Source organism: Leptopilina heterotoma, unplaced genomic scaffold (assembly GCF_015476425.1).
Source record: "Leptopilina heterotoma isolate Lh14 unplaced genomic scaffold, ASM1547642v1 Lhet_24, whole genome shotgun sequence".
Taxonomy (NCBI): domain Eukaryota; kingdom Metazoa; phylum Arthropoda; class Insecta; order Hymenoptera; family Figitidae; genus Leptopilina; species Leptopilina heterotoma.
In genome coordinates, this window is record NW_025110956.1 from 2,227,562 (window position 1) to 2,239,012 (window position 11,451).

At 22.0% G+C, this 11,451-nt stretch overlaps 1 protein-coding gene across 1 annotated transcript in view; it reads right to left on the reverse strand.

The window, feature by feature from the left end:
- Nucleotides 1-11,451, reverse strand: part of LOC122502997 — a 32,935-nt gene extending 21,484 nt beyond the window's left edge. Inside the window, exon 1 of the mRNA XM_043613378.1 lies at nt 11,158-11,451. Within this exon, the coding sequence (XP_043469313.1) occupies nt 11,158-11,383 (226 nt within the window). The 5' untranslated portion in view covers nt 11,384-11,451. The remainder of the gene's footprint in view (nt 1-11,157) is intronic.

An 11,451-nucleotide genomic window follows, 5' to 3' on the forward strand; every position in this document is an offset into this window, starting at 1 on the left:
TTAATAATATTTTTTTAAAAAATAATTGAATTCTTTTGGAGAATTTTATTAAAATAGTAGATATTGAATATAATTGAATTTGGGAAAATTCAATTCTTTTTTGCAAATAATTTAAATTTTGCAGAGAATTTTATTAAAATTTTTGAAATGAATTTTAAAGAAGAATTTTATTTTTTATAAAGGGAATTGAAATTTTGACGAGAATTTCTTTAAATTTTTTAATATAATTGAATTTCTGCGAAGAATTTTATTATTTTTGAAAATAATTGAATTTTTGCAATTATTTGAAATTTTTCCAGAATTCAATTTTTTATAGTGTTTTTAACCAGAATTCTTCGATAAATTCATTATTTTTAATAATTAATTAAATGTATATTGTCAAATTTAACTAATCACAGAATTATTTAAATTTTGAAAATTTTTGCAAAAATTTAAGTTATTTAGAATTTTTAATGAAATTCATTCAAAATTAAAATTTTACAAAATTCAAAATTAAAATCTTTGTGAATTTATTTATGAAAATTGTATAGGTACGAAACTATTTTAAAATTCAATTAATTTTGAAATGTATAAAGAAAAAATTTTATTTATTATTAATTAAATAATTTCCAAGTTATAATTTTATGATAGTTCTTCAAGAATTAAGTTATTTAAAAAGAAATTATTGTCAGAAATGGAAAAAATTGAAGGTTTTGAATTAGAATTTTTGTTTTTCTAGAAAAAACTATTAATAATAATATTTTAATTATTTCAATGTTAATTCATTATTTTTCTAAAGGTCTGCATTCTCTTGAATGAACCATTTTATGATTACACTTTGAAAAAGGTTTCAAAAAAAGAAAAACTTGTTTATTTTTTATTAGAAAAAAGTAAAAAAGGGGACAAATCAGCGAAAAAAGGGGAAAAATGTGACAAATCGTCAAAAAAAGTGAAATAAGGGGACAAAAGGGAAAAAGGGGATCAACTGTGATGCCTGCGAATCGGATTAAGTTTTAAAAATTCGTTCGCCATTTTGAATTTTGAGAAACTGACATTGGATTTGTAATCAGCGACCCCAAAACCCCCAAATACTAAAGATGACGAAAATTGCACTTTTTTAAAAAAAAAAGTCGGGCATTAAAAGGTTAACAAGATTATTAAATTTTTGAATTTAGAAATTCTGAAAAAATTATGTTTTTTTAAAAATTGTAATTAAAATCGATAATTGAAAAATTGTCAAACAATTGTAAAATTCGCCAAAGTTTTATTGAATTGAATTTTATAATTTGCAGAATTTTATTACATTAAAAGCTTTTTTAGAAATCAGGGAAAATATCATGGAAATGCAAAATAAAATTTTGGTGACAATCCAGTAGAAAGTAAAGGACTTTTCTCGTGCTTTAAATTAAGAAAAAATTGAATTTTTTATATTATATCTGAAAAAGCCACTGCCGTAAATAATAGTAAGAAGTTTAAACTTTTAATATTTAATAATACTAATAAGATTGTAAGCCTTATTAGTATTAAAAAACTATAAAAGTCTTATTAGTAGACTATAAATCCTAACTAATTAATACATAATTAATTACTTTTTGCTAATTTCTCTATAAGTATTTAAAAACAGAGAAATCTTTTTCTATATATTAATGTAATTAAAATTAGAGATAAATTGGCAAATAATGTTATGGGACGTGTGAAAAATCTCGTGGGATTATATTTCAAAAGATTATATCAAAAGTTTCCACTATTATGTATCGATGCGTAATTCTCACGAATAAGAGTCAATTACAAGTTTGGATTACGCAATAAACACTAATATAACTATGAATGACTCGTGCGGTCGAATTGCGTCGTCAAAGAGTCTCATAATTTTCCTAAACTCGCATTTTCTGTTGCATTTCTCAATTACTATTTTTCAAAGTTAACACAAAGTTTAAAATTAATCAATCTTATTGTTTTTATACATTTTATGAATTAGTTAATTAATAATAATAATATTTTATTTGTATAATGGAATACAATGTTTATTAAAAACAAATAAATAATTTAGGCTCTCTGAAACAAAATAATATACTTTTATCTAAAATAATAAACCAGCGTCAACCATGGTCCTGTATAAAATTTGGTTCTATTATTTTCTTTCAATGAAACTTTCCAATTGTGAATTAAAATTTTTTTAAATTTCGAATAATGTTATATTTTTCCATTGTGTCTTATTCATCGTTTGCTGGATTTTATATTAGATTTGATTATGCTTATCATTGAATGAAGAATTAGTCCATTCTTTTGAAATCATATAGAGAATAAATATAATAGGTTCTTTAGTCCATTTCCCAGGGCATTTCTCACCTGTGAGTCTTTCGACATCTTAGTTCCCATCATCTTTGCAATATATAAATATTGAATCCCGAGACTACTTCCCATAATATAAAGAGCAATCGAGAAAAAAAAAGGCAAAAGAAAGGCTCAGTTGAAATTAATTAATTTTAAAAAATCAAATACATTCTTTGACGAATAAAAAATTGCATCCTTTATTGGCAATTTTTTCCTTTTGCCTGATGTGAATTGTTTGAAAGTAATTTGCATTTCAGGAAAACATTGTCGATGAAAACAAGAATTTCTGTACTTTCACAATACAAGGACTTGCGATATCTTGATGCTATGTACTTTCATCTTTGTGACACCCAACAGCAAACACACTTATCTGCCTTATGATCTTTCAGTGTTTTTATTGAGCCAAAATTAAAACCATTAATTTAACAACACTCTTTTCGCAATACACGATTATAATTTGATGAGGTTTAAAGTTTAAAAGTTCATTTACCATCAATTTCAGACTTTACTCGCATCTACTAAAACCAACTACATACAGGCTTCACAGTGCCCCTAAGAAGTATTTTTTAGGGGAAATAGGGGACTGAAAATTAAAAAATAGGGGACTTTTAGGGGACCATAAAAATTGGTGAAATAAAGATAAAAATATAGTTTATTTATACAAGGTTGCCACAAAAATTTAACTTTATTTTTCCCTGATTTCCAAACACAACTTTGACTTTTTTCCTGACCCTAAAGAATATTTTGATTCACTCTAAAAATTATTAGACACTCAAAAAAATTATCTATTAAATTTATTTACAAATTTCTTCAAAAGTAAAATTATTCGAAAACATCAATAGTTTTATTTAAAAAATAAATTTTTTTATTTTTTTTTCATTGAAATTAAAATTCTTCAAAAGATTCAAATTCAAACCTTTTCAAATTGAACAACTCATAAGAATATCATTATAAAACATAAAGAAATGGATCCATTTCTTTATGTTTTATAATAATTAAAAATGACCAACTGACAAAATCATTAGTTTATTATTATAAGAATATTGTTACTGTAATTTCTTCAAAATTATTTCTATCATTTCAATTCAATTAACATTTTCTAGAATTTTTAACTAAAATTCTACTTTAAATCAATAACATCAATTATTATTCAATTTAACTTTTTCAAAAAAATTAATTCTACAGAATTGTTAGTTAAAAGTACGAAAAACAATAATTTAATTCTACGGTCTACGGTCAGGGAAAAGTCTTGGAAAAGTTAGGGAATGTAAGAGAATTTCATTGAAAGTCAGGGAAATTTCTAAAAATTTATACAAAAATTATATGATGTTTGTGAATAAAAAATTTGTTTAATCTAACAAAACTTAGAAGGTTTTTGTTATTGTTTGTTTCTATCATTAGACATTAATTTATTGTTAAATATGTCAGTTACCATATTTTTGTTCCAAGAAAGCAGAAATAAAATTTGTAAAAAGTCAGAGAATTTTTTTCTCAATTCTTGTTAGACACCCTGTTAAAGAATTTCATAACAATTTTTGAAAATAATTGAAAACTTTTTGAAGAATTTTATTAAATTTTTTAAAAATAATTGAATTCCTGAGATGAATTTAAATTCATGAGAAGAATTTTATTAAAAATTTTGAAAATAATTGACTTCTTGAGAAGAATTTTTAAAAAATTTTTGACAATAATTTAATTCTTGAGAAGAATTTCCCTATCTATTTATAAAAATAATTTAATTCTTGACGAGAATTTTAAAAAAATTTTGAAAATAATTTAATTTCTGCAAAGTATTTCATTACTTTTCAAAAGAATTGAATTCTTGTGATGAATTTTGATATTTATCAAAATAATTGAATTTTGGAAAAGAAATTTATTAAAATTCCTTAGAATAATTGATTTTATAGGAAGAATTTATGCGATTTTGTTGTTTATCAAGCTAATTGAATTCTTTTGCAAAATTACTTAAAAATTTTTGAAAATAATTGATTTTCTGCGACGAATTAAATGTTATTTATGAGAATATTTGAATTATTGCAACGAATTTTATTGTTTTATTGAATAATTGAATGTTTCTTAAAATTGAATTCTTTCCTCAAATTTTAATAAAATTTTTAATAATAGTTGCATTTTTCAAGGAATTTATTTAAAATTGTATTAAAAATATTTGAAATTCTGCGATGAAAATAATTGAATTCGTAAATGAAATTTTATTATTTATGAAAATAATTGAGTATTTTCGTAGAATTGTCTCAAAAATTTTTTTCAATAATAAAATTTTGTGATAAATTTTATGAAAATAGTAAATATTTAAAAACATTGAATTGCGAAAAACTTTTAAAAATAATTGAAATTTTGCAAAGAATTTTATTTAAATTTTTGAAAATAATTGAATTTTTGGCGAAAAATTTTGCTATTTATAATGTGATAATTAAATTCTTGACGAGATATTCATTAAAATTTATAAAAATAATTGAATTCGTGCAAAGTATTTTATTAAATTTTGTTTAAATAATTGAAATTTTGTCAAGAATTTAATTAAAATTTTTGACAATAATTGAATTCTTGAGAAGAATTTTGATATTTATAAAAATAATTGAATTTAGGAAAAGAATTTCATTAAAAATCCTTAAAATAATTGATTTTATGGTGAGGATTTTGTTGGTTATCAAGATAATTGAATTCTTTTGCAGAATTACTTAAAAATTATTGAAAATATTTTATTTCCTGCGATGAAAAAAATAGGTAAAATTTATGGGAAATTTTCAAAATAGGGTACGTTTAGGGGCCAAAATTTAAAAAAAGGGACTTTTAGGGAAATAGAGGACAGACGGTGAAGCGTGAACACATTTACTACTTTTTTTACGATTTGCTACTATTTGGATTCTTTTTTAGATTTGTGACTAAAATCTACTTTTTTCTATACGTTTGAAAATTTCAATTACTTTAAATTCGCAAATAGATAAAAGAATAACATGACCTACAGTTATTGTTATTAATTAATTTAAAAAAATAATAAAGAGAGAATTAAATCCATTTCAAAAACATCGAAGAATATAAAAATTAAGAAATCTTTAATAAATAAGACAAACGATGACAATGAAAATTCTCGTGTAATTTAATGCAACTGTTCACGACCCCTCTTTTTAAAACCCCCCTCAGAAAGAATTGCATTTCCTGTCTCGTAATTTACTGGCTCATTATTCTTTAACTCAAAGACCTTCGCACCGATTTGACACAAATGGACCATATACAGATCTTAATTGAGACAAAAAAATTATCTTCAACTCTTATAGTATGTAATTTAAAACTCCAAATTTATTCAAGTATATACAGCTACATAATTTGTTTTTAAATAAAAAAAATATTTTACAAATTAGAAATTTACAATTCTTGCAAGTGCCTTATTTTCAAAAATGGCGACTTTTTCAACTTTATGATTACAATTTTTGAAAATCAACTTTTGAAGAATTTTAATTGCAAATTTCGAAAATAATTGAATTCATTCTAATTTTTTTTTAAACTCAATTGTTTTCAATATCCGCATAATAATATTAACAGTTTTTCTACCGTACAAAATAAAAAAGTCTATAACTGTCATTTGCTTTTAGGTTGATGTTAGCTTGTTTGTATACGGGAAAAACAACCTAAAAGCAAATGTCAGTTATAGACTTTTTTATTTTGTACGGCAGTTTTAGGATAGGTATAGTTTTTAACATTTTGGAGAAAACAATCAGGTTCAAAATTTTAAATTAAAATTCTTCAAAATTATATTTTGGATCCGCCATTTTGAATTTTAAAAAAATGACATGGGATTTGTAATTAGCGATCCCAAAAACCACCGAGTATCAATTTTTAAACAAAATGATGTAACTTTTAAAAATGCATCCGCCATATTGGATCCGCCATTTTGAATTTTGAATTTTTTTAATTGTTTGGAAATTTTTTAACTGTATATAATTGAAAAACTAAATTAAATTTAAATTTTTTAATTTTATTTAAAAATATTTTTAAAAGATTAATTTTCAGAATTTCTTTATTATAATTTTTTTAAGATTTTCTACCTTAATAACTTTCAAAAAAATATGGACAGTTAATGTTCTTTGTATTTAAATAATTGAATTCTCGAATAACTTTTGGAAAAGTATTCAAAATAATTGATTTGCAGGTGAAGTTTAATTAAAAATTGTAGGTACAAAAATAATTTAATTTTAGAAAGATTATGTTGTAATTTTTAGAAATTATTGAATTTCAACAGGTATTAAATTGAAAAACAAATAAGAAGTATTTAAATATTTATTTAACAAAAGTATTCAAGTTTTGAATAATTGAATTTAGAAATCATTGAAAGGTCAGGGTAGCACAAAATAAATAATTAAATTAAATAATTATTTCTAATTGACTAAAGATAAACATTCTTTTATTAAATATCAATTTATTTACCAAGAGGGGTATAAAAAATGATAAAAAAAAAATTTTTTTTTTTTAATTATAATTTGTCCATATTTTTTTAAAAGTTATTGAGGTAAAATATTTTCAAAAAATAATAATAAAATATTCTTAAAATTGATAGGCTTTTAAAAAAACATTTTTAAAAAATTTTTGAAAGTTATTAGTTTTTCAAAAATTTTTTCCACGTAAGTGGAATGACCCTTAAAATATCGATTTTCGATTCATTTGTATGAAAGAAATTCTGAAGAAATTGAAATACCATTTTCAAAAAGGTTTTGTTAAAAAATAAAAAAAATTTGAACTATTAGAACCTTTCGCTATAAAGTGCTTTTACAGATTCCTTATAATAGATTCAGTTCATTGGCATTTATATATAAATTTCGCTATAGATGGAAGCAACTTGAGCGTAAAAATTAAAGTTGTTGACCTTGACATTTTGCAGTTCTCTTTTGTAATTTTCTCATATTCCAAATTGGCTTTTCCTAAGGATTTACGACTCACGTGAAATCATAATAATAAAGTACCTCATAAATGTCATTTGCAAAAACGAATTTTTGTCAACAAAAGACATTTAAATATTTCTCTCAATTTATAAATGAAAAGAAATAAAGAAATGAAATATAATTTCACTGTATGCGCTCGCGAGTTAAATTGCAGAGCGCAAACTGTGCTGTGTTATTGGCTCGTGCCACTGAATCGACTTTTAAATTGACGTTTAACGTCTCTCACGTGGTAATCCTATCACATTTTTTTCAAAAAGAAATTCACATCCAGAGAGAATAACAGTTTTATACTGTCTAAGGAGTTGTCCTTTCTCTTCCAGGAAGCCTCCACTTTCTCCTCGTGAAAAAGTCCCCGCATTAGATTATCCAGTCTATTAAAATTTATACAATTTTTCATATTTCTCTCCCCTACTTTTTCACTTTCTATTATACTTTTTGAATTCTTTTTTTTACTTTTTATTCGTTTTTGCTGCGTAGAATTGACTTTTTATAATTTAAATAAAAACTTAATTAATAAATGAATTTTTCATTCACTTTTTTATATAGAAGAGTTTGAAAGCAGTTTTAATTAATCAGATGAAGCGTGACATATATGTTAAGAAGAGGAAACGTTTATATTCCGATATTACTCAACTTTTTGCTGCAATAAACTTGGAACACTCAGTTTGTTATTTGTCTATTTTGCGGAAGTTATTCGCGAGATTACTGTACTCAGAATTATGTATTTGAACACGTGTGTTTATAAATACATATGCAATCGTCTACATTAGGTAATAATTTCTGCAACAAAATTTCAAAAGATTTTCGTTTATTCACTCATTCATATTTCATTCAATTTCATTGCTTTTAATCACAAAAAAATATTGTATTAGTATTAAATCTTTAAATATAAATTTCAAAAATAAATTCATCATCTTTTTCTCAATTAGAAGCAAAATTTAAAAGTCGAATAGTAAATACAAAAATGTAAAGAAAGAAAAATGTTTTAGTAATAAATATACAAACAGAAGACTAAAATATAATTATGAAAGAGAATAAAAAATATTTATTAAACAAGAAATTTTACTTTTATTATAAGTAGTAAATTATGTTTTATACACACATATTTACACTTTATGGTTATTTTTAAGAAACTAGTTGACGTACCCGTATATGATATTGAAATTTTTGAAATTTGTAAATATAATTATACGTGTTTTTGTGTATTAAATTATTCTCTGGTAAATTTCGAATTATTATTTAATTTCAATTAATTTTACACTAGGTATCTACAAAAATTGTGTAAATGCTACTTTTTTAATGCTATAAAAACTTTTTAATTTTCTAAAATGTATTAATTAACATTTTTTTCTTCTCAGCCAGTAAAATTTATTAAAATTTTTTAAAAATTAAACTTAAAAAAATTTAATTAATTTTCTAGAAACACAAAAAAAAATTAAATATCTAATAGTTAACAATGTGATAATTACCTCCAAAAATATGTTAGTTTTTAAATTTTATCTAAGAAATTTGACAAATTAATGTTTTGAAAATCATTGAATTCTTTCAAAGACTTTTATGAAAAAAATTGAGAATAATTGAATTCCTTAGAAGAATTGTATTATTTATAAAAATATTTGCATTCTTGCAAAGAATTTTATTTAATTTTTTAAAAATCCTAAATAAATACTTTTGAAGAATTTCTTTGGACTTTTTAAAACTGTTTATAATTATAATTTATTAAACATTTAACTATTGAATTTCAAAATGTCGAAAAATTTTATTTAAAATTAAAAAAATAATTGAATTTTTTCGAGAAAGTTATTAAAATTCTAGAAAATAATTGAATTTTTTCGAAAAATATTATTGAAATTTTATTAAAATTGTAGGTATTAAAAATAATTGAATTTTGACAAAGAATTTTTCTATGTATTTACAGAAATAATTGAATTGTTTCAAAGGATTTATTAAAATTTAAAAAAATAATTGAATTCTTTCGTAAGATTTTCAATTTTACGAAATTTATTGAAAATAATTGAATTTTTGCAGATTTTACTATTTTATAAAAATAATTAAATTTTTTCGAAGGATTTATTAAATTTTTTTAAAATAATTGAATTTCTTCGACAAATTTATTAAAATTCTAGGAAATAATTGAATTTTCTCGAGAAATATTATTGAAATTTTATTCAAATTGTAATAAAAATAATTGAATTTTGACAAAGAATATTTTTACGTTTTTACAGAAATAATTGAATTGTTTCTACGTATTTATTAAAATTTTAAAAAATAATTGAATTCTTTCGTAAAATTGAAAATTTTACGAAATTTATTGAAAATAATTGAATTTTTGCAAATTTTACTACTAATTTATAAAAATAATTGAATTGTTTCCAAGGATTTATTAAAATTTCAAAAAATAAATGAATTCTTTCGTGAAATTTTGTACAAATTTTGCTAAAAAAATTACTACTTATTAAAATAATTGAATTATTCCGAAGAATGTTATTATTTATGAAAATAATTGAATTTTTGCAAAGAATTATATTAAAATTTTTGAAAATAATTGAATATTTCAGAAATATATTATTAAAAATTAAATTCTTTAATGAAATTTTATAGAAATTGTATTAAAAATAATTGAATTTTTTCGCGAAATTGAAAATTTTACGATATTTATTGAAAATAATTGAATTTTTGCAAAAATTTTACTATTTAAAAAAATGATTGAATTGTTTTGAAGGTTTTATTAAAATTTTAGAAAATAATTGAATTATCTCGTGAAATTTTATAAAAATTTTGTTGAAAATTGAATTTTTGTAAAAAAAAATTGACTATTAAACATTCAATGAATTTTTATAAATTTTATAAAAATTAATTGAATTCTTCCGAAGAATGTTATTATTTATGAAAATAATTGAATTCTTGCGAAGAATTATATTAAAATTTTTGAAAATATAAACATTAATAATTAATTATGTACTTAATATGTAAAGTTTTTAAATTTTTATTATCAAATTATTCAATAATAATTATACTTATATTAAAAAATAAAAAATATTTAACCGAAAAATAAACTTAAAAAATGTTTAAAAACCAAAAATTTGGTTTGGTTCTTAAAATTGGATTTACTGTACATATTTTTAAATTTTCTTCCTTGAGTCTGACAAAAAATAAAAAATTTGAATTTTTTTGATTTTTTGAAAAATGTCATAATTTTTGTTCAGCTTAATATTTTTTTAATTAACTATAGCTAATATTTTAAGTCAGACTAATATTTAAAAGACAGCCAAGTTTAACTTCATTCGGTCTAGCTGTTTTCCCGTGATGCGCGAACAAAATTTTGCAGACATACATGACACAAATTTTTTTATGGACATTTTTAGATTCTTTGTTGTTCAAAACGATAAATCATGATAGAAAAAAATTAATTTTGGGCAATGTGCAGACAAAAGTCTGATTTTATTAATATAAGTAGATATTTTCAATAAAAATTATTGAATGAAAATTAATATTTTAGAAAACGCGCGTGCCACGAAACTGAAATTGGAGACTTTATAACGCAATAAAATAGAAATTGTAATATCTGCATGTACATACATTTAGTTTTAAATTACTTTCATATGATTCTATATATGAATAAATTTTTCGATGTTTTTCGATCTCAATAATATTGAAAAATAATTTCTTTTAAATAACGATGTAAAACATTATTTGTAGCATCAAGAAATAAATTCTATTCTATTCTTTTAAATAACAAACATTTTTTAATTATCAGTGGGAATTTAAAATTTTCACGCACTCTTCTTAGTAACTAAATAAATTTTTATAAGAAATAAAAATTAAATTAAATTAAAAATAAAATTTTATTAAAATAAAAAATGAACAAAATGAAATTGTAAATTCTTACGAGCTGGTGGCAAATGCTCTACTCGAACAGTGACCTTCCTGAATTTGTAGTAATCAAATGGGTACAAAGGGATGGCCGGTCGGTCCACAATCACTTCTCTAGTATATTTTGAAACTTTATAGTAATCGTAGGGATACAGTGGAATCGGAGTAGGATCGAAAATTCTGGTTAAATTTCTGAATGGATAATAATGAAAGGGGTCATAAAAAGGAAGCGCGAGATCCATAGTCCTCCACGAATTTGTATCTATATGAAATTTAATAAACCGCTTGCGTACTGCAAGATACTACCAAG